Source organism: Phascolarctos cinereus, unplaced genomic scaffold (assembly GCF_003287225.1).
Source record: "Phascolarctos cinereus isolate Bilbo 61053 unplaced genomic scaffold, phaCin_HiC Scaffold_4;HRSCAF=312, whole genome shotgun sequence".
Taxonomy (NCBI): domain Eukaryota; kingdom Metazoa; phylum Chordata; class Mammalia; order Diprotodontia; family Phascolarctidae; genus Phascolarctos; species Phascolarctos cinereus.
This window is the reverse complement of record NW_027555847.1, coordinates 590,677,745-590,702,519: the sequence shown is the minus strand read 5'-3', so window position 1 is coordinate 590,702,519 and position 24,775 is coordinate 590,677,745. Positions and strand designations below refer to the sequence as shown.

Genomic DNA, 24,775 nt, shown 5'->3' with positions numbered 1-24,775 from the left:
TCCAGTGCTCACAGGCAACTTGAATAATTCTTCAAATTATAGGAATTCGTGTTTTATTTATATGAAACCACAGTGGGGACACAGCAGGACAAGTTGATGAATGGAGAGTTGATAACAACTACCCTCCAGAAAAAAAAGGAAAAAAAAATTCCATCACAGGAAGTACTTACTAATCTGCATGCCAGATTCACTCATCTGTCACCCCCTCAGTGAAGATGTAAAGGGAGTTGGTCTCAGAACTGTATGCAACGGTGCATGACTGATGCCTGTGGCTGTCCTGTGGGGCCGGTGCCTGAGTGACGCTTGTTTGCAGCTTCAGTGCTAGAGAAGTGGAAAGCCAGCATATTATGGAAAATGAGGACACAAGTTAAAAGGAGTTTTATATTAATGATTGATGAGCTATAGGGAGATGGGGACACCTAATGTTTTCATGACAGCATGAGCTGAAAGGCAAAGAGGTTGGAGGTTAACTAATGGTTTCCTGTTGCTCTGTTCTATTACATTAAATTAAAGGATTACAAAGTAAGCCTTATAAGGAAAAGTTAAAAGAGTTGGGGTCATTTAGTTGGGAGAAAGGAAGATTCAAACATAATCTGATAGCTGTCTTCAACATCCCATACTCACATAAAAGGTTTTGAATGAGAGAGATTGACCTATTGTTTTCCATGCCCATGAATAACCAAGCAAAAGGAAAGAAACAAATTAAACCAGAATGATTTAGGATGAATCTAAAAAGAGCAAGACCAGGGTGAAAAAACATTGCAGGTCGATGTACTTTTTTAAGCTAGAAGAGTGTGATCATTTCTACTAGGTGGTTTAGACATCTTGTATAAAGAGAGCTAGATTTGGAGTCAAAAGACCTAGGCTCAAATACTGGCACTGCCATTTGGGCAAGTGACTTGTGGGCCCTTGCTGGGCCTCCATTTCTCATTTGTAAAATGATCAGATCAGAAAGTCTTAATCTGAGATTTCAGGGATAGGAAAAAATTTACACCTTTATTTTCATTAACCTCTAAGTGAAATTTAGCATTTCCTTCAATTATTTAAAAATGGTATTCTGAGAAAAGACCCATAGGCTTCACTAGACTGCCAAAAGGAGTCCATGACTCAAAAAATGTTAAGGATCCACAGATTAAGTGATCTGTAAGGTTGCTTCCTGCTGGAAACTCTATAATCCTAGGATGGAGATCCCCTAAAGTTCTATTTTTCTAAGCATCTAAACCCTGATCACTCTATCCAATGGGCCTTACAGTTGATAATTTTCCCCCCAAGGTTAGCAGCATCTCTTTCCTCCCCCCTTCCCCCAAAGAATGAAATAAGTTGTTTTCATTTTTAAAGGCCTATAATTGGGGGGGAGGAGGTTAAAGTAAAAAAAAAATACAAATGAAGAGAGAAACATTTCACAAAGGTGAGAAAATGTATGGTAATAGTTATTGAACAGTTTGATTTATTAGGGAATGAGTTAATTTTTCTTTTCACTCAAAAGATCCTCAATAAATCAATCACTTCCACTTTGGACTGAAGTAGCGGGAGATGACAAGTGTTACATAACCCAAAAAGAGAGATGTGACATTTCAAAGACTTCGAGTGAAACACACATTCTACTCTTGAATGGCATAACCTTTCCCTTTCATTTCCAGATCTTAGAAATATTAATATTCTGCATCCTGCTGTATTTCTATAAAAGAAAGGATATGAAACACATTGTCATTTTGTTGACACTTGTGGCGCTTCTGGGTAAGAACTTTTCATTCATTTTCTTATTCTGTCTTCCAATCCTTCTGTGAAGTCACATACTTGGTTTTATTGCTGTTTTTGTAGAATATGCCTTAAGGGAAATTCTCAGTCATGCTACAGTGTTTCAAATCATTCCATTTTTTACTGTTTTAAGATAATTCCAAAGTTTATCTATTACTGTAACTGATTAATTTTTTAAAAAAGATTCTTGTACGTTATTTCTGATTGTATTTGGGTAATTCGTGGTCTTTTGCTTTTTTGGAATATTAAATCCTTTTTTTAAGATACTATATCTTCTTAATAGCAAGTGGTATAATTGAAACTTTACATGGCAAGAAAAGTTATTTACAACAAGAAAGGAGCTATGAATTGGTCCAACCATTCTGGATAATGGTTTGGAATTGTAGAAAGAACCAGACAATCCCACCAGTGGGCAACAAGAAAGTCAAAGAGAAATAAAGGCCCCATATGCTGAAATATTCATAGCAGCACTTTTTGTGCTAGGAATTTTTTTCTTAAGTATCCATCAAAATAAAAGGTATCAGGGCAAGGTGGCACAGTGGATAGAGCACCGGCCCTGAAGTCAGGAGGACCTGAGTTCAAATCCAGCCTCAGAGCAAACACTTGACACTTACTAGCTGTGTGACCCTGGGCAAATCACTTAACCCCAACTGCCTAAAAGCAAAAAAAAAAAAAAGTATCCATCAACTGGAAGCTCTTTTAAATTAGGGTTTGCTTCATTCTTTGTATTTGTATCACTGGTGCCTACCACAGCATCTGTCACTTAGTAGACACTTAATAAATGTTTATAATTGAATGAAAAAATAACAGAACAAACAGTGGCATATGAATGTAATGCAATAGTATTGTGAGAGTAAGAAATAATGAATATAAAGAATTTAGAGAAACATGGGGAGATTGACAAGAACTGATACAGAATGAAACAAGCAGAACCAGAACATGTACATAAGGATTTCATCCCTATGCATAAAATGCTTAGCACGGTGCCTGGCACAGAGCAGGTATTTAATAAATGCTTGATAAATTCCTTTCCCTTCCTTCCCCCTGACCACCTTTTCCCTTCATGTGTTATATCCCCTTGTTAAAATGTAGGCTCCTCAAAGGCAGGAAATGTTTTACTTTCTGTATTTGAATTCCAAGCATTTAGCATGTCTGCCACATAAGGGGGCAGTCGAGAGGACCAAAGTTCAAATCTGGCCTCAGACACTTACTAGCCATATGACCCTGGGCAAGTCACATAACCCTGTTTGCCTCAGTTTCCTCATCTGTGAAATGAGCTAGAGAAGGATGTGGCAAACCACTCCAGTATTTTTGCCATGAAAACCCCAAATGGGGAGAATGGAACATGACTGGAAAATGACTCAACAACAACAAGCCTTCTGTTGGGACCTTGAACAAATAGCAGCCCTTCAGATAAAGAGCCCAGTTATTGTCTCCTATTTGTGTTGGTTGCTATGGAAACAATTGAGTGGAATTGTTTTCAGCACTACACCCAGCTAAGCTAGTAATCAGGAGGGAGAGGAAGAAATTTAGAACAATTTCCTTCCCAAAAGAAAAAAAAAATGCAAAGATGAGAAAACTGATTGGTGGCCAAATGGTTAGATTGTTGGACCTTGAATCAAGATAGACCTGAGTTCAAACCCAGCCTCAGCCACATAATAACTGTGTAGCCTTGGACAAGTCACTTAACCTCTGTCTGCCTCAGTTTCTTCAACTGTAAAATGAGGATAATAATAGCACCTGCTGGGGGCAGAGCCAAGATGGCAGAATGAAAGTAGCGACTTGCTTGAGCTCTCCCCCAAACCACTCCAAATACTCATAAAAAATGGCTCTAAACAAATTCTGAAGCAGCAGAACCCACAAAAAGACAGAGTGAAACAAATTTTTAGCCCAAGACAACCTGGATGATTGATCAGAAAGGTATATCGTGCAGGGCTGTGAGTGGAGCGCAGCACAGCATGGGCACGCAGGCCGCAGCAAATCTGGAGCAGGCCTCAGAGGACTGAATCGCGGGCAGCTGTGGTGGTTTCCAGACTCCTCAATCCACTAATGCCAAAGACAACTTAGAAGGTCAATGGGAAAAGTCTTTTCTGTTGTGCTGAGAGAGGAAGGGGGTTCAGCTCCATTCCCCAAGAGCGTGGCCCTGGGGGGGGGCAGCTGCTTCCGAGCTTCCCACAGACTGAGGGGGAATCCAGTGGCTGATCAGAGAGGGATTGCAGGGATCTCTTTGCCAGTGCTGAGGCAGGAATCTCTTGCTTTGCCTGTGTGGATCTGGGTCACAGTTCTGGGCGTGCTGGGGTGAGGAGGATGCTATGGGTGGAGCTTGTAGTGGCTGTGGAGAGAACCCTCCTCACAGTTACAGGACAGAAAGGAATACTTGTGGTCACAGGCCAGGAAAGGAGTAAACACCTCGCCCTTATCATACCTTGGAAGAACTGAAAATTTACAGGTCCCTACAAGTATCTCTGAAAACAGCTGTACAAACCCCTGAAGCTTGGACAGTACATTCTCCACATTGGAAGCAGACTCTTACCTTAAAAAGAGTTTAAAACTCAAGTAATTGGCGGATCATGAGCAAGCAGCACAAAAAGAGTCAGACTATATTATCTTACTTTGGTGAAAAAGAAGATCAAAATACAACAGAAGAAAACAAAGTCAAAGCTCCTATCAGTCCAGGCCTTGGAAGAGCTCAAAAGGGATTTTGAGAAGCAAGTAAGGGAAGTAGAGGAAAAACTGGGAAGAGAAATGAGAGTGATGCAAGAAAATCATGAAAACAAGTCAACAGCTTGCTAAAGGAGACCCAAAAAAATACTGAAGAAACACCTTAAAAAATAGCCTAACCCAAATGGCAAAAGAGGTCCAAAAAGCCAATGAGGAGAAAAATAAAAAGAAAATTGGCCAAATGGAAAAGGAAGTCCAAAAGATTACTGAAGAAAATACTTCCTTAAAAATTAGAATAGAGCAATTGGAAGACAGTGACTTTATGAGAAATCAAGACACTGTAAACAAATCCAAAAGAATGAAAAATTAGAAAACAATGTGAAATATCTCATTGGAAAAAAACTGACCTGGAAAATAGATCCAGGAGAGAGAATTTAAAAATTATTGGACTATCTGAAAGCCATGATCAAAAAAGAGCCTAGACATCATCTTTCAAGAAATTATCAAGGAAAACTGCCCTGATATATTAGAACAGAGGGCAAAATAGAAATTGAAAGAATCCACAGATCTCCTCCTGAAAGAGATCCCAAAGGAAAACTCCTAGGAATATTGTAGCCAAATTCCAGAGTTCCCAGGTCAAGGAGAAAATATTACAAGCTGCCAGAAGAAACAATTCAAGTACTGTGGAAACACAATCAGGATAACACAAGATTTAGCAGCTTCTATTAAAGGACAGGGCATGGAATATAATATTCCAGAGGGCAAAGGAGATAGGATTACAACCAAGAATCACCTACCCAGCAAAACTGAGTATAATCCTTCAGGGGAAAAAATGGTCATTCAGTGAAATAGAGGACTTTCAAGCATTCTGATGAAAAGACCAGAGCTGAATAGAAAATTTGACTTTCAAATACAGGACTCAAGTGGAACATGAAGAGGTAAACAGGAAAGAGAAATCATAAGAGACTTATTAAGATTGAACTGTTTACATTCCTGCATGGAAAGATGATATTTATAACTCATGAGATTTGTCAGTATTAGGGTAGTTGGAGGAAAAAATTATATGTATGTATATATATAGATAGATAGATAGAGGGCACAGGGTGAGTTGAAGATTAAGGGGTCATATCTGGAGAATAAAATTAAGGGATGAGAGAGGATTATACTCGAGAAGAAGAAAGGGAGAGGTAGAATGGGGTAAATTATCTCACAAAAAAACAGAAAAGAAAATCTCTTACAGTGGAGGGGAAATGGGGGAAGGTGAGAGGGAATGAGTGAATCTTATTCTCATAGGATTTGGCTTAAGGAGGGAATAATACACATTCAATTGGGTATGGAAATCTGTCTTACCCTACAGGAAAATAGGGGGAAGGGGACAAGAGAGCAGGGGGATAGAGAGGAGGGCAGATTGGGAAAGGGTAATCAGAAGTAAATACTTCTGAGGAGGGACAGGGTCAAAAGAAAGAATAGAATAAATGGGAGGGAGGATAGGATTAAGGGAATAGAGTTAGTTTTTCACAACATGTCTACTATGGATGTGTTTTGCCTAACTGCACATGTACAACCTATATTGAGTTGCTTGCCTTTTCAGTGAGGGAGGGAGGAAGAAAGAAAATCTGAAACCTAAAGTTTTAAAAACATATGTTTAAAAAAATGTTTTCACACGCCACTGGGAAGTAAGAAATACAGGAAATGGGGTACAGAAGTCTATGATGCCCTACAGGAAAATAGAAGGGGAAGGGGATAAGAGAAGGGGGGGAAGAGATAGAAGAGAGGACAGACTAGGGGAAGGGATATTCAGAATGCATGCATAGGGGTGGGGGAGGGGTGAGATGGGGTGAAAATTTGGAACTCAAAAACTTGTGGAAGTGAATGTTGAAAACTAAAAATAAATAAATTTATATTAAAAAAAAATAACACCTGCTTCCCAGGATTGTTGTGAGGATCAAAAGAGATAACATTTATAAAGTGCTTTCCAAGCACTATATAAATACTGGAAATCATTGTTATTGTTATTACTAGTAGGGTGAAAGAACTAAGTATAACCATTATTCTGCTTTAAGATGAGGTGAGGGTGGGTACAGAGAATGAGAAACGGGGGCTTTATGTCTAATCAAAATTCTAGAAAGACCCACAAAATAGCCTTCTCATTAACTCAAATACTCTAAATCTAATGAGATGGAGTAAAGTCACTGGCAAGTGAGAATAGTATCTGAAACAGCTTTTTTACGCCAAATTGTTTCAAAGCCCTAAAGAGAGAGACAAATACAGAGGGCCTAATGCCAAGAACAGTTATGAGTTAATTGGGGGGGGGAGATCGGAGCATGGGGGGAATGTGTTCTACTGCAGCTGAGGGGAAAATGAGGCTACATAAAACTGTGATTGCTACTGTCAAGGATCAGTGAGAAAAATTCAACCAATATTTATTAAAACTTGCCACACACAGGGTACTATGTCAGATGCTGGGATTACAAAGACAAAAATGAAACTATCATTGCCACAAGGAGTTTACATTCTCCTGAGGATGGGGAGAAATTGGTTCTCCTCTCGACCAGTTCAGTTGTTATACTTACAGAAAGTAAGAGGGGGATAATGGTTAATGACTGGAGGAACAAAAGACCTAGCATATCAAGAGAAATAATAAAAAAAGGTAGGAATGTAGGAGGGATTGCACTTCCAGACCTCAAATATATTATAAGGCAGCAATCATCAAAACCATTTGGTTCTAGTTTAAAAGAAAGAAAAGTAGATCAGCAGTGCAGACAAGACATGGAAGAATCTGAAATAATTGAACTCAGTAACTCCAGCGTTCGATAAACCTAAAAACATAAATTACCTAGGAAAGAACTTCTTATTTGATAAAAACTACTGGGAAAACTGGAAAGCATTCTGGCAGAATATAGGCCTAGACAAACATCTTACAACATATTCTACAATAAATTCAAATGGAAACGTGACCTGAATATTAAAGACCATACCAGAAAAGAGAGAAAGAGAAGCATATCGTATCTCTTTCACAGCTCTGGAGAGAGGATGAATTTTTAGCCAAACAAAGAATGGGGACAATTACAGAAGAGAAAATAGATAATTTTGATTACATGAGATTGTCCTGCCTTGGACACTTATTAGCTATGTGACCCTGGGCAAATCAACACAGTTCTGGGCTTCAGTTTCCTCATCTGTAAAATGAGGGGGTTGGACTGAGTAACCATTAACACTAGAAAGTTCCTTCCAACTCTACACCTTTGACCCTAATAAAGAAGAGAAAAAGCCCAATCTGGAAGTCACTAGAACAAAATGCTGCAATTTTTCCCTTACACAAAAGGATTTCTCTTTTGGAGAACTGACCTAATTCATATATGAATCACTGTGCCCATCTAAGTAGAACGTGTTGGAAAACTAACTTGGGAAAGGAAATGTATGGGCTCTTCTGAATGGGCAGTGCAAAGTTCTTTTCCCCATGCTCCCTTTTCATGTAAAGTGAGAAATAATTATCTTTTCTGAACCATAAAAGAAGTAAAACTGGTACACTGTGGAATGGATGCAAGCCTGGTTTCTATCTCAGCCAAGAACTACTATGAAGGCAGTATTTCTTCTCCCAGTCTCTTTGATTTATAATTAAAAGTTCAAATCCCAATAAAAAAAATGATTATTTTTTTAACTTGCTGTGGGTGAGGGCCAAATTGTCATCGGGTACTGTTATTTCCCACAGGAACTTCCCAGAGCCTAAGATCAAAAAGAAAAAAACATCTTCTGACTTCCTTCAGTGACATGCTGTAGCAGGAAGAGCTCCCTCACTTTAATATTAAATATTGATGTAAGATTTGTCATGCTTGACGAGTCATTTCTTTCTCATTTCCATTAATGTTTGGAACTTATGAAATATTTGTTCCCAGGGAGAGAGGCCCTTCTTTTGTTAGCACAGAAGACAGAGGGCTATCATTGAGCTAGCACAGGGATTTACTTATTTGGATGCCTGGAATGGGCCAGTTTCATTTATCCATGGTTATCTAGTGATATTTTCACAGTAACAACCTGGCATTTACCAACAGAACAGATGACAATCTGTTGCAGCTGCTTTTGAGGAACTTAGTCAATAAGCACTTATTAAGCACCTACTATGTGCCGGGCACTGTGCTAAGTGCTGGTTTAAATCACAGTTCAGTAATTTTGAATGGCTCTAAGGTCTGGGAATACAAGCAAAGGTAAAAGACTCAAGGAGCTCATGGTCTATTGGAAAGGTAATGTGTAAACAACTATATACAAATAAAGTGTGAATGTGTCTGGCCTTTTATGTATGGGCTGTATGAATAAAACAAGAGACATAAAATATGTATTTACATACGAAGTGAGAAATATATACGAGAAATATATGTATGTAGATATGGGATAGGGTTTACATTCATACACACATATATACATATGTGTATAGATATAGGTGTGTGGATGTGTGTGGATGTAAACCTTATTCTATATATATGATATATATATGTGTGTGTATATATGCATGTATGTGTATGTGAATGTAAACACTATCTCAAAGCCCACTGGTATTAAACCTTGTCTCAAAACCCATTGGTATAGGACTCTCTCCTCATTGATGGAGATGAATGATGAAATATATAAATATATATATATATATATATATATATATGTAGATGATGAATTTTATAAAGAGAGAGAGAGACTTTACATACACACATATATACATATATGTGAATGTTAACCCTATCCCAAAGGCCATTGGTATGAGATTTTCTCCTCATTGGTGGAGATAAATGTCCTGTCCTGTGTGAGGGGAAGGGAGGAGCTGTCAAGAGCAGGAGAACTCCAGCCTTCTTCAGTCTTCTTAAGGAGGTCATAGGGAGCCATTTTCCCCCAGAAGAACAAACCAGCCAATAATGTTAAAAAACACATCTTTTAAAAAAATTATCATAGGCACATTTTACTTCATACAAGAAAAGATGATTAGTTTGAGACATCAAAGGGAGCATGAAGAAAGCCAGGTCAGGGAAGAGGGGAAAGGGAAGACAGCTAGGTGTTGCATGGATAGAGTGCTGGACTTGAAGTCAGGAAGAGCTTAGTTTAGATCCTGCCTCAGACATTTACCATGAACAAGTCACTTCGTGTCTCATTTTCAATGTCCTCCTCTATAAAAATGGGAATAATGATAGCATCTACCTCATAGAGTTGTTGTAAGGATCAGATGAAATAACATGATTAAAGTACATTGAAAACTTTAAAGTTCTATATAATGCAATTATTATTATTATTAGTATTAATTATTATTCTATTATTAGTGATTAGGTACAAAATAAGGATACTTTCAATAGATCATATCTGGATACATAAGGGCCTAGCCTTTGGTGCCTTGATCTTTTAGTTTGGGCAAGAGGAAGAAGAAGAGCAATAATCCAAGAGAGAGGTGCCATCTTGCCCTGGCATTCAGCTTAGGCCATGCTCTTGGCCACTCTTAGCTCACCTGAGCTGTCCCACATAGAAGGGCAATTACTGGATATCAAAGAGGACCAGGAGATTTATGGGGAGGATGGGCAAAGTCTCAGTCACCTCTGATTGGTTCCCTACTTCTGCTGTAGTAAGCAGATTGGCACCAATGAGCTGAGGCTAGAAGTGTCTAAGAAAGAAAATGACTTATTTGAGGGCTCTTGCGAAGAAGGGCCAGGACAAGAGTACCAGGCAGGAGGAGGCATCCCTAGAATGGAGGCAGCCGGTTGCAAGAATGACTAGCTTTCTCCCTGATCCCCTCTTCCCATTCCTTTAAGCCAGAGGTTTCTAGCCTACCATCAGATATGAACTTACTGTGATGGTTGGCAGATTCAGAAGCATATAGGTGACTCTCAGTCTTCTCCACTCGTCTTTATTTGTTGCACTGTTTAGTTTTTCAGTGTAGGCTGATGGCTATTTGCTCATTAATTTCACTTGGACTACCCTACTTTTCTTATCCCCTTCTTTCATTGTTTTTCTCCTTCCCCATCTTCTTGTAATTATAGTCTCAGTGTTGGTCTTTCATCATTAAGGCTGGTAAATTAGCATGTTGCCCATGGGTTTTTTAAAATCATGCAGATCGCACCGCCCTGTCTGTATTCCTGATTGGTTACATCAACATCCCCCCAACTCAGCCCTAGGACAAAGGTCACCAACCATTTTATCTGATTAATGCCCTAAAACAAATTATTTTAAAATAACTTTGGCATAATAATGTAGGCATCTTGAACTCAACATGCCTGAAACAGAACTCATCATCTTCTTCCCCAACTCCCATTCACCCCAAACCCTCCTCTCTTCCTTACTTTCCCATTTCTATGCAGGACATCACCATTCTTCTATTCATCCAGGTTTGCAACTTAGGAGTCATATTCACTGTTCTACCTCCTTCACATCCTGTGCTCAACTCAAATACTATCTACTACAAGAGGCCTTGCCCTGTCCCTACATCCTCTTGGCCTTCCCTTCTAAAGATACCTTCCTTTCTACTCTCTCCATGTCTTGTATCTACCTATTCATTTACATGTCATTGCCCCTATTTGTATGTAAGCTTTTTGAGGACAGGGACTGGTTTTGTGCTTTGCCTTTCTTTGTATCTCTAGTGCTTAGTGAAGTGCCAGGAACATAGGAAGTCCTTAAAAAATGCTTGTTGGTTGATTATTGATTCTTTTTCTACAAAATCTCTCTATCTGTTCCCTTCTCTCCTTTCACACAACCACCACCCTAGATCAAGCCCTCACCGTCTCTGGCCTAGACTATTGCAATAGCCTCCTAATTGGTCAATCAGTCACTAAGCACTGCCCACTGTGCTCTGTGCCAAGCATTCAGGATACAAAGAAAGGCAAGACGGGTCTCCCCACTTATATTCTCTTCTCTCTCCCATCCATCTTCCACATAGCAGCCAAAAGCACATGCCTCTGTTTGGTATTCAAAGTCCTTCAGAACCTGACTTCAGCCACCTCTCCAGGATTATTGCACTTTGCTCACCGTCATGTACTCCTTCTTCTAGTCTAGCCAAGTCATGTAACTGCCATCTGCCTCAGTTTCCTCTAATGTAGAATGGGGGTAATAATAACACCTACCTCTAGGGCTCGTTGTGAGGATCAAAATGTGATGTTGTTGTTGTTATTTGTCCTTCATTCTCAAACAGGGCCATGACATCAGGAAGATGATGCCATGACTTGCAAGTGAATATTCATAAAGTGCCTGGCACACAACAATTTATAATAATAGCATGTGTTTACATTGTTTGACATTTATTTATATTGCATATTTACTTACATAATGCTTACTATGTGTCAGGTATCATGGTAAGCCCAAGGTATAGTCTCAGAGGGAAAACACCATGATCAAGGAACACTGGGGAGAGGCTTCTTACAAAGTGAAACTTTAGCTGAGACTTGAATGAAGGAAAGCAGGGAAGCCAGGAGGAGAAATGAGAAATGAAAGCCAGTAAAAATACTCAGAATTGAGAAATAAAGTGTCAGGTGTGAGGAATAGCAAGGAGGCCAAAGTCAATTGATTGCATGTGGAGGGTAGTCGAGTATAAGCATGCTGGAAAGTTAAGAAGGAGCCAGGTTATGAAGAGCTTTAAAAGCCAAATAGAGGATTTTTATATTTGATCCTGGAGGTGATAGGGAGCCACTGGAGGTTTTTGAATGGAGGAAGGGACAATACACTTGTGCCTGTGCTTTAAGAAGACCAATCTGACAACTGAGAGGAGAATGGATTGGAGTGGGGAGAAATTTGAGATAGGGTGACGACCTTTACCAAGATGGCGGCCATTTCAGGGTCTGAAGAGAAAAGGGGATGTATACAAGAGATGTTACAGAGATAGAAACAGGACTTGAAAATTGATTGGCAATGGGAGATTTGAGAGAGTGGGGAGTTAATGATGACACCTGGGTTGTAAGCCTGATTGGGAGGGTGGTGGTACCCTAGACACTAATAGGGAAGTTAGAGAGAGTTTTGGGAAAATACAATAAGTTCAATTTGGGACAGGTTGAGTGGATGAACAAATGAATGAACTAAATGTGAATGGATCTGACCAGTTTATCATCCTAAAATACCAATAGTTTGAGAGGATTGTTTATAATGATAATAACTAATAAATAATAAAATGCTTGTTTTTCTTTTCTTTTCTTTTAGCCTCCTTGACTGTTATTTCAGTGAAGGCAGTCTCAAGTATGATCATTCTCTCTGTAAAGGGGAAAATGCAGCTAACCTACCCTATCTTTTATATCATGTTCATCATCATGATGGCATCTTGTATTTTTCAGGTCAAGTAAGTCAGCTCCTACATCTCTACTAATTTTTCAGTATTCCTCGCTGTTGCTCTGCATTTTGATGTGTGTTGACTACACGTAAAGACTAAAGTGAGGTATAGCCAGCCTCTTTCCATGTTTGTCAAACTCATACAGCCTGCCATTCTCTCTTGCTTTGTCATTCTCCTCTAGTCATAAGGGGCTTTTTCTCTCTCTTTCTAAACAGAACCTTAATGTCTTGTGATTTTTAAAGTGCTACATAATCCAGTTAAGTGCACTTTGATGCTTTCCTGATGCTCTTTTACTTGTAATTAATATCCATGTTACATATATTGTCATTAGCAATAAATCACAGGAGTAAGTCTACATCCAGGGATTTCATTCTAAATATAGGAAATCCATGAACCTTTCACCTTCGTCTCTTAGCTCATGTTCATTAATTGCTCAGAGATGGAAGAAACCAGACATTTGGCTGGGAAGGAAATCCTTTCATGAGAACTTTTGTCTTCCACTGGAACTAACCTTGTGCTTGTCAGCCACTAAGTGATTATTGCATGGTGTCTAGTAGTGGTGGCATTATACATTTAAAACCTCTTCCTTCTTTCCTCTCTCTCTCTCTTTCTCTCTCTCCTCCATATCTTCCTCCCTTCTCTTTCCCTTCCCTCAATTGCTTTGATCCATTCCCCCCCCTTCAAAGCGTGATTACTCCTCTGCCTGCTATGTTCCCATGAATCAGCCATATGGTCTTTAAAAGAAGTTTTATGTTCCCCCAAAAATGTCACACAAAAATAACTTCTCAGTGATCTAGCGTCAGCAAATTCCTATGCCAGCTGGGGAATATCAGGCCATGTTCAGAGAGAAAGAGAGAATTTCCTTGCTCCACTCTATACATTGGCCCAGCTGCTCATTCAGTACATATTCCTTCTAAACAAGGGATATTCTCCTAAGATGACTATTGAGCATCCGTAGGAGGAATTTGGAGAAACCCAGCCATTTGTCACTGTTGTTTTACTTTTCATTTTCTTACCAAAAAAACTGTAAGTAGAATTTCTAATGAGCACAGACATCTAGAAAACCTGTCCCTGTATTTTGCTATTCTCTGTCCTGTTCACCTTTTCTTCTCAGTAAAGCAGACAGACAAACTGGTGTATTGGGTAGAAAGCTACCCCATCCAGTGCCAGCCCTATACCCCCGACCCTGCTCACCATTCTTGATCCTTTGGAAACCTTACAGGAGGGCATCTTCATTCCCAGAGTGCCACAGAAACCGAGCAAGAACTAAAACTTGTGTTAATGGCTGGAGGCAGTGGGAGGCTGCGCTATTCACATATGCTCTACAGCTGGAGCACCGATCATTGTTTTTGAAACCCTAGACAAGTCTTTGACTTCTCCATCTTCTTCTTGGCATGAGGCATGTCAATGGGCAGTCCGGTTATTCCCAAAATCTGATGTCTAACAGATCCCATTGCCTATCCTGATGTGATACTAGTTTGAAATACTTCCAACTGAAACTTCTCGTGGCCTCTGAACATGATTAATTACTTTTCGTTATTACTGTTGTTGGTTTAAACAGACCATAAAAACTGACATCTGATCTCATACATCAAATGCATATAGGCTGTGACCGCTGGTTTGGAATGCTCTGTTGGTATATTTCTCTTTGTAGTTATGGCTGAACTCCATGGACTCCTTAAAGTTCTTGCTAATAGCAAATGTATCTTCTCTCAGAGTCAGTAACTGTTTTCTGTTCTAGGTTTCTGAACCAAGCCACACAGCTCTACAGTACAACCACAGTTGTACCATTGAATTACATATTCTTCACTACCAGTGCCATTATTGCAGGTAGGCATCTGGGTTATGGACATTGTATATAAACAAGCATTTATTTCATTTATTCAGTTTCACAGGGCAGGCATCTGGGTTATGGACATTGTATATAAACAAGCATTTATTTCATTTATTCAGTTTCACAGGGCATTGTGTTAGGCATTAAGGAAGATACAGTGACCAAAGAGGAGCACTTCCTGCCCTCAGAGAACTTACATTCTCCTGGAGGTCATATACCATGTTCAAAGTCACTACAAAGTACATAGAAAGGCATGCTAAGTAATTCCAAGAGTTAAATGATGCTGACACCTGGAGTGGGGGAAGAGGGGACTCTGAGTTGTTAGGATAATTAATAGTCTGAGTCTGAGAGTTGAACTTTGCACTGAGATTCTGATGCTCCAAGGTCAGTTTGGGCCCTTTCTCCATTGTTGCTAATGACAATCACACCATAACTTAATGGATGGTCTTCAAGAATCTAATAACTCTTCAAGGCAGAGTTGAGGAAGAGGCACCTTCCATTGAAGGTTTGAAGGACAACAAAGGTAAGAGGTAGAATGTGACAGCTAGCAGTCCAGTTTGACTAGAAGAGAAAGTACATGAAAGGGACTAGCAAAGACCAAATAAGCCTGGAAAGGTAGGTGGGAGCCAGATTGTGAGGGCTTTTAATGCCAGGCTAAGGATTTTGATTAAACATGATTAAATAATTTCTCCAAATACAAGTTTCTTTTGCTCTTGACTGAAAAGTGTTGGGTATTTGTTTGTTTTTCATGACTAAAATAATAATATAAGAAAAAATAATATAAAGTTAAGAAACTTGGTCTAAACCAAAATACTATATATTCATTCAGCTGTAGTTTTTCTAAGTTTGACAGTAGTGGCTTGTCCTATTTTTTTTGGCCAGAGGTGTACCTGCCACATCTGTGTTTCAGGAGGATTCATCTCCCAATGCAAAGTTCATGCATTTTCTTTGTGTATCGTGATTTCTCTATTTTTGAATAGGTACAATCATTTTTGCAGTGTGACAGACTAGGGTGGCTTGCCCACAAACTGTGCTCAGGAATAATTAATTGTCTGCTTCTGCGGGTTGAACTTTGCACTTCGATTCCAATCCTTCAAGGGTCTGTGATTAGTTTGGGTCTTCTCTGCATTGGTACTGATCACAGTCCCTCTAAAACTTAATGGATGGTCTTCAAGAATTGCTATAGCCAGAACATTAACCCCTCAAGGTCAACCAGATGGTAAACCTTGCCAAATTTATTAAGGCTAGTCTTCAGCCAACAGACATCCATACAGCCTTTCAACCAGGTCCATGCTCAAAACCAGTCCAGTTTTGTTAGATTTGCCCGGAGCTTACATTATTGCTGTTAGCATTCAAAAACACAAGGCCACCTCCACAGCAATAAGAGGCATGCTAGTAGAATTTTTGTGAAGAATCTGTACACTAAATGAAGGAAATAAAATACAGGTCTAGGATGCTTCTAACGTTAGCGTGACGTAGTGGCCTTAAACTGAGGTAGGCCTGAGTTTAGGTCTCAGCTCTGAGACCGTACTGATGGTGGGAGCTGGGAAAGACATTTAAGTCCTCAGTACTCTGAGTAGCCCTCTAAACTACAGAAAAGGTATTGACCCACATTGGTAGATAGAGTTTCCTTATCTGGGACTTCCTTATGCCAATGAAATCACAGATCCAGTCCTTCTCCTTCTCCCCTAATATTTTGTTCTTGTTGGGAATTTAAAACTCAAAGAATATAACCAAAAAGACATTCTCTCTCTCTCTCTCCTCTCTCTCTCTCTCTCTCTCTATATATATATATATATATATATATATATATGTAAGTATATATATATATATATATATACATATATATACACATACATACATGAGTATAAATACATAGCTCTCTAAGTTTTATATCCCTGAGGGAAAGAAAGAAAGAAGGCCATCATCGTTTATGTGTATCTTACGAAATGTAATATTAATGTGCACAAGAAACTTTACTTTTTTGTTGGAGAGAAAGTACAAATAGAAAGCTTAGTTTACATTAATGGGAAAGAGCCTTCTATATGTTCATGTCAGACTGGACCATCTCTGCTCAGCAAATCAGTCAGTCAGCCAGCAAGCATCCATTAAGTGCTTACTATGCTGAGCCCTGTGCTAAATTCTGGGAATACAAAGAAAAGTAAAAGACACAATTCCTGCCCTCAAGGAGCTCACATTCTAATAGAGGAGACATTCAAACAACTCTGTAAGTACAAGATAGATGCAGATTAGGTGCAAAGTCATCTCTGAGGAAAAGCACTAGCAGGGATAGGGAGAGAAGGGAGGGGAACACTGACAAAGGTCTCCTGTAGGAGATGGGATTTGAGCTGAGTCTTAAAAGAAGCCTGGGAAGCCAGGAGGCACAGGTCAGGAGAGAGTGTTCCAGGCCTGGAGAATGGCCAGTGAAAAGGCAAGAAGGCCAATATTTTTTAATCCTAGAGTACATGGAAGAGTAAAGTATATAATATAGGAAGGGGCCAACTTATAAAGGACTTTAAATACCAAATAGAGGCTTTTAAATTTGACCTTGGAGTTTACTGAGGAGGAAGCTGATATGGGATGACATCCTGCACTTTAGGAATCATTTTGGCAGCTTTTATGATACCAATCAATTGGAAGATGTTATTAACAGCTAGAAATTCCTAGGATTAGTGGCAATTAGCATGATTTCACTGGAATGGAGTATAGGGTACTGTTGGCCAATTTCCCATTCCAAAAGAATCAGTTTCACCAGAAGCAATAAATCGCATGCCTTCTGAAATATATCAGCCCTCTGGTATATTTTATTTAATTTCTATTTAGCTGCTACCTTATTATGCTTAGCACTGGGTTTGGTACTGTGAAAGGTACATGTACCTGCCTGCAAAAAAAGCTTATCATCTAATTTAGGCAATGACTAACTCCATGAGATTAACAAATAGCATAACACACAATTAATACACAATACAAAAAATATGTTATTCAATGTTAAATTGTATGGTATAACTAAAAAGTTTGGTAGACATTCAAAAAAGAGTAAGATAATCAATAAACACTTATGAAGCTTCTAAAAGAGTCAAAAGCCTATCTCTGCCCCAAAGGAACAAAAACGTCCAGCAGGGGAGACATTTTGTTGTTATGTGGTCATTTCAGTTGTGCCTGACTCTCTGTTGGCAAAGATACTGGAGTAGTTTGCCATTTCCTTCTCCAGCCTATTTTACAGATGAGGAAACTGAGGCAAACAGGGTTAAGTGGCTTGCCCAGGGTCACACAGCTAATAAGTGTCGGAGGCCAGATTTAAGCTCAGGAATATGAGTCTTCCTGACTCTAGGCCTAGCATTCTATCCACTGCACCACCTAGTCACCCTTAATGGGGGAAACAACAAATGAACAGATATGTACAAACAAGCTATATGGGACAAATAAGAAGTAATTAAAAGAGAATTTAAGGGGTTGGGAGAGGCTTCCTATAAAAGATATGATTTTAATTGGGACTTGAAGGAAGCCAGAGATGATTAAGGACTGGATAAGTCAGAGGATTCATAAAGGAGATGGTACTTAAGATGGGCCTGAAAGAATGGGTAGCATTTGAATACACAGAAGGGAAGGGGGACATGCCAGGTTAGGGGAGCAACATAAGAGAGGAGGTGATCCTGAGCAGTGAGGAGACTGGCTTGATTAGATCAAAGGGTGCATATTGAAGAGTATTGGAAAATAATGTTGGGTGGGGACCAGATTCCGTTTTAATTCAATTCAATTTAATTCAGTTCAGTTGAAAGCATTAAGTGTCTGTTTTGTACACTGTACTTCCTAGGGAATACATAGAAGGAAAAAAGCCACCAAAATCCCTATCCTCAAGGAGCTTACATTCAGTTGAAAACCATGCAACAGAATTTTAGACATGAATGCAACAAGATACAGAGGCACATTCATTGAAAGGTTTTGAATGGGGAAGTCAATTGATGAAAGTAACATTTAAGGAAGATTAGTCTGGTAGCAATATTCAGGGTGTAGAACAAGTAGGCTTGGCCTAGGATTTGGGCAGTGAGAATGGAGAGAAAGGGATGGTTTTTAAAGGCAAAAATAAGCAGATTTTGATGATTAATTGAAGGAGAAGTGTAAACTAGAGAGAGATTCTGAACTATTTGAAGATAAAACCTTCAGCCAGATCAAGACATTCCTATTCGTATGCATTCACATGAGTTATGCATAATGAATAACAATTGTAATGTGATACAATGTGTATGTACAGCTGAAAACACTTCAATGTGTTATCTTCCCCAATTCAACAGTGAACTCCTTTGGAAACTGGAACACTTTAGTTTTCAGTTTGCATCCAAGGGGTTTAAGCAAGTGCTTGGCACATAGCACACACCTAATAAATGCTTTTTCATTCGTTCATGTGTGTGTATATATACATATACATGGTGAGATTTTCTCTTCCACTTTTAGAATAGGGACAGGAGGAAAGAGAAGAGTGACTCAAGAGTCATGCAGAGGTTCAGGGTATCCGTGCCTTCTATCAATATAAACAGCTAGTGAGTGGTGCAGTGGGTAGAGTACTGGAATTGAGATTACTTCAGATCTGGCCTCAGAAGCTAGTTGGATAACCCTGGGCAGGTCTCTTAAAGGTTGTTGTGAAGTGAAAATGAGATAATATTTATAAAGCACTTTTGTAAACTTTGAAGTGCTCTATAAATGCTAGCTAGTATCATTATTATTATAGTCACAATACCAAAACTATATGACAGTGAAGCATTAAAATTATAGAGTTAGTGATCAACAGGCAGTTAGGTGGCACAGTAGATAGAGTGCAGGACCTGGAGTCAGGAAGACATGAGTTCAAAACTGGCTTGATACTTTCTAATTGTATGACCCTGGGCAAGTCACTTAACACTGTTTGCTTCAGTTTCCTCACCTGTCAAATGAGCTAGAAAAGGAAATGGCAAACCACTCCAATATCTCTGCCAAGAAAATCCCAAATGAGGTCATGAAAAGTCAGACCCAACTGAACAACAACATTTACTTAAAGCCAATGGCATGATATTGTTTTTTAGAAATGAATCCTGTGCAGCTGTAGCTGAAATACGTAATTCTTTTTCTTTTTGATCTCATTCTAGGAATCATATTTTATCAGGAATTCCTTGGGGCAGCCTTGCTTACTTCATTCATGTACCTTTTTGGGTGAGTATTCCAAAAGCTTACTAAAAGCTAGCAAATTGAAAGGAAAAAATTCCTTTTTGAAATACTTGAATATGGAATCATATTTCTTTCATTTATATTCTTGAGTACCATGTATGTGGTATAGGTGCTATACATATAATGTGGGACACAAGCAAATACAGCCAGAATCTTAACTCTGAACAGAAAGATTTTTTTAAGTCAGCATCCCAGGCATTACTTTGGTTACGTGACACGTCATTAAGGTGTGTGTCTCTCTGAGGGCTTCAAGATGGTCGGGTATTTTCTGTTCTACCATAAGCTACAAAATCACTTTGGCCCTGTCCATGGCCCACCATCACAGCCTGTATCAGACCCACACAAACGCACAAGACACTCCCTAGTAAACACTCCAGGCATCTTATAGGACCACTCATGCCCTCAGGGCCACCCAGACCGACAGACGCAATTATATTGGGGCAGGCTGAGGGCTGGGGCTTGATAATATTCTGTATTGGTATAGTTCTCCTGTTTTCAAAGTCCTTTGATATGGGACCCCACTATGTGGGTTTAGTGACTATGATCCCTAATACTCATCCTCACCTAAGAAGATTGGAAGCCCTAAAAAGGCCCTACATTGTCATTGAGCTCTTGAAAACAATTAGCTAACTAGTAAGCATTTATTAGGCACTTACTCTATGCCAGACACCACGTCAGGCACTGAGGATATAGACATGAATCACAGTGAACAACGTATGGAGCTCGTTCTCGTGTCCATGGCAATGACAGCTTTCTGACAGTGTACTCACTTGATCTTAATTACACCATAAAGTTCCAACTTGAGTTTTGTTTTTACTCTACTCTGAACAAGAAAAAAAGTCTGCTTGAAAATGTAATTTCATAAAATATTGTGTAAGGCTGAATTTCTGGATCTGGACCCTATGACTAATCTTGAGGCCAAGGATAATGAAATGTCCTAGAAAATTAAAGAATCATTTTCTTTAAATCATATGTTGAGTACCAGTAATAGGGATAGGCTAAGAGGCTAGGGCTTGATTTAGCCAACCAGATGGTGAAAACATGGGGCAAGGATTTATGAGAAGCTACCCAGGCCTCAGATTTGGGTGTAAGCATCTTCAACCACAACAAGGACTATGATGGCCAGCTCACTACGAATGAGAAACAGGAGGAGCAAAGCTGTTGGAATCTGTGTTGCTACTGGGAGTAGGAAGTTCCAGTTACTTATTTGTTTAAATGATGGGTAGTTCCATTATTTTTTTTTTTACAATCACTATTCTTACAGGTGTTTTCTGTCTTTCTTTGGAGTGGTTTTGGTCACAAGAAATAGAGAAAATGAACATTTACAACAATCATATATTGATTTTGGACAGATTCCTGGTAAGATTTCAGACTCAATTCACAAAAATCCCTGTTTTCACAAATCAATCTACCCACAGGTATTTTTAATGTGTCAGGCTTTGGGGATACAAAAGTGAAACAGTCCCTGTCCTAAAAGAGTTTGCATCCTAGTGGAAGAAGTAGTGTTTTTACAGATAAATATAGGATATTTTTTTTAAAAGAAAGAAAGGGCACAGTAATAGAAAGAGATGAAGAGGGAGAGGGAGACATTGCTATTTCTGTATGGCAAGTACACTGTAACCAGCTGTACTGTCTCAGGGAGCTGATTGTTAAATTTTTAGTGTGAGCATTTACACCTAGAAAATCAGTAAACACTATAAATCAGGGCTTGGATTATTGCTTCATTGATTATCTAGACTTAAAAAAGTGATAAAGAAAATGTTAATAACGCAAATTAAATTTGAAATTGTGTCATGAGTACATTTTTCCGGGAGAGCCAATGGTTAAACGTTTACTAGTACATCCCTGGCCTTGTGACACCGTGTATGACTTTCCTAGAATTTCTGCATCAGTAGGCCTAGTTCTTCCCTTTGAGGCCAAGTAGAACAAGCTTAAGTCAGAAAGCTGCCAAAAGATACATTCCTAGGGGCAACTAAGTGGTTCAGTGGATACAGCGCCAGCCCTGAAGTCAGGAGAACCTGAGTTCAAATCCGGCCTCAGACCAAGCACTTGACAATTACTAGCTGTGTGACCCTGGGCAAGTTACTTAACCCCAATTGCCTAATAAAAAAAAAAAAGATACATTCCCTTCATTCTCCTGATCACCGCCTCTGCCAACTTTTCACCATCCTCCACAAAGTGTGTTCCCCAGAAAGAAATTATCTATGTCTGGCCGTTCTCCCCTCACTGTTCTCTTAGGGCTGTGATCTCAAGGGAAAAAGAAGACCATCCAGGAGATATTCATAGACTTACATACTGAAAATATGGCCAATATTTTAAAAATAGTATACCATTGGGCAACAGACCTGAGCTATATAAAGGCACAGTGTTCATAGCAAATACTGGCCTCCATGGCAAGAGCTCTTTAACTATTAACTTGTAGTAAATATTTTTAGGGGAATATCTCATGTGACATAACCACAAGCCTGGGGAAAGTAATAAATTTAGTAGGCCACTAACAAGAAATGCCTTAATTTATTACATGTGTACTGTGGGCTATGTGATCGGCATAGTGAAAAGAGAAACAGTAAGCTAGAAGAAATTTATGTGGGCTAGTAAATGCTTTCTCAGTAAGTGGAGCACTAGCAAAACTGTGGTTAAAGGAAAAAAAACAGGACTTTGAGTTCTTTCATCTGAATTTGATTTTTTAAAAAATAAACAGGCATTTATTAAGCACTTATTAGGTGCCAGGAACTGTGCTAAATGTTTTACAAATATTATTAATATTTGTAATAAAATATTACAAATATTATCTCATTTGATTCTCACAGCAACCCTGGCAGCTATTATTATCCCCATTGTACAGCTGAAGAAACTGAGGCAAACAGAGGTTAAGTGATCTATCCAGGGTCACACAGCTATTTCATCTCTGAAGCCAGCTTTGAACTCAAGTCTTCTTGGCTGACTCTGACACTTGATATATAAAGTCCTGTCTGGCATTTAACTTCCTACGTAACCTCTTCCCTTTCTGCCTTCCCCTCTGCACCCTCTATACTCCAGTGACACAGACCTCCTTGGCTGTTCCTTGAAGGAGCTGCTCCATCTCCAGACTCCAGACATTCTCCCTAGCCATCCGCCTTGCCTGGGATATTCCCCCTCTTCACCTCTACCTCCTGACTTCCCTGGCTTTTTTCAAGAGGCTATGTAAATCTCACCTGCTACTGGAGGTTCTCCGTCCATCAGCTGCTAGTGCCTTCCACTTTCAGATTACCTGCCTCCTACTCTGACTATATCTTGTATGCTGTGCTATTCAGTCATTTAGTTGTGTCCTACTCCTCCTGAGTCCGTTGACCATGGCACATCAATGCTGGGTGTGAGGGTTTCTTGGCAAAGACACTGGAATGATTTGCTATTTCCTTCTCCAGTGGATTAAGAAAAACAGAAGTTAACTAACTCACCCAGGGTCACACAGCAGTAACTACATGTGGCCAGATTTGAACTCAGGTCTTCCTTACTCCAGGCCCAGCACTCTATTCCACTGAGCTAACTAGCTCCCTCTAATCTTGTATGTACCCAGTTATTTATATATGGTCTCCCCCATTGGAATGTGAGCTCCTTGAGAGGAGGGGGCTGTTTTTGTTTTTCCTTGTATCCTCAACACTTTGCACAATGCCTGAGTGTTTAATAAATGCTTGTTGACTTAACTAGCTATATGACCTTAGGTAGGTCAAAGGGACATGCCTCTAGAACTAGAAGGAACCTCATGAGCCATGTAGTCCAGACCTCCTATTTAATAGATGAGGAGACTGAGACCCACGGAAGCTAAGTGATTTGCCCAAAGTCACACAGGTATTATCAGAAGTAGCATTCGAATCCAGCTCCAGCTTTTGAGTCCAGAAACAGTATTATTTCCACTGCATCACACTGCTTCCCCTGCCTTTTTGAGCTTCAGTTACCTCACCTACGAAATGAGGATATTTCTACTTTTGAACCATTAAAATGCTACATGCATTTACTTAATATGGACATATGCAAAGACAGTGTCACAAGGTGGATTAGAGAGTTGAATTTAATCTAGAAGACTTGGATTCAAGACCCACCTGTTACAGATACTGGCTCTGTGACCCCCTTCCTTAAACTCTAATTTCCTCCAGCAACTCTAAGACTATAAGCCACTAACTATTTCTAATCAGCTTTGCTAGAGGGAAGGTTTCTTTACCCAAGAAACACAAGCTTCTTCCGAAACTGATGAAATCACTAATCTGGCCCAAAAGCGGGGGAAAAAAGACTTGAAGGATTTTTGAAAAATTCTTCTCATCCCCACAGGGAAACAAATGTTGGACAAAATCCAGCCAGAGGCCAATGGCCAAACCTATGGAACCTTGCCTGATGAAAGCAACTCCACAAAGAGCCCAGGCGGAGAAAAGAAAGACATCTGAATGCCAAGAGGAATGTTTGTTGGCCTGTTATTCAATACCACCTTTAAAGCAAACTGCACATGTCCTGTTTGTGGCAAAAGTTATTTTATGGTGACATTTGTTCACATTGTGTCAGTGTTTCCTGCCTCCTCTCCTTTTGGGACAATCATGTGCCTGCTCAGCTTTGAGAAACTAATGCTTTCTGAAAACCGAAAAGTCTAGAAATGTAATCCGAAATTATTTTAATGTTCCAGACCTCTGACTAGTCATCATTTATTTGTCCTTGTAAAGTTTAAATATATCATAGATGAGTGTTTGTGTTTGGATGTGTGTGTACACATATGCAGGTGCATCATATTTCATATTCAAGCCAAACGTGTTTTGGAAGAATCAGTCTCCCTACTTTATATTCACTTCTTCTTACCTACTCCTGACACACTTCAAAGAAAGAGAGGCTTTATACCATTCCTTTTTTTTATGAGGGAGAATTATTTAAAGCATACTAATAAAGAACTAATCCTTGTAGTCCTAGATTAGTTGGGTGAATCATCTTTTCTAAAAATCAAAGCTTTTGCAGTCATCCTTTGAAAATTAAGGGCCTTTTGTAGACTGGATTTTTTTCAGCAGTACATCTAATTATGGACC

General features: G+C 39.3%; 1 protein-coding gene across 1 annotated transcript in view; it reads left to right on the top strand.

The window, feature by feature from the left end:
• Window positions 1-24,454, top strand: part of NIPAL2 (NIPA like domain containing 2) — a 135,713-nt gene extending 111,259 nt beyond the window's left edge. Inside the window, exons 6-11 of the mRNA XM_020969064.1 lie at window positions 1,641-1,737; window positions 12,574-12,709; window positions 14,442-14,530; window positions 19,655-19,718; window positions 20,998-21,092; window positions 24,039-24,454. Of these exons, the coding sequence (XP_020824723.1) occupies window positions 1,641-1,737; window positions 12,574-12,709; window positions 14,442-14,530; window positions 19,655-19,718; window positions 20,998-21,092; window positions 24,039-24,151 (594 nt within the window). The 3' untranslated portion in view covers window positions 24,152-24,454. The remainder of the gene's footprint in view (window positions 1-1,640; window positions 1,738-12,573; window positions 12,710-14,441; window positions 14,531-19,654; window positions 19,719-20,997; window positions 21,093-24,038) is intronic.
• The last annotated feature ends 321 nt before the right edge of the window (window positions 24,455-24,775 follow it).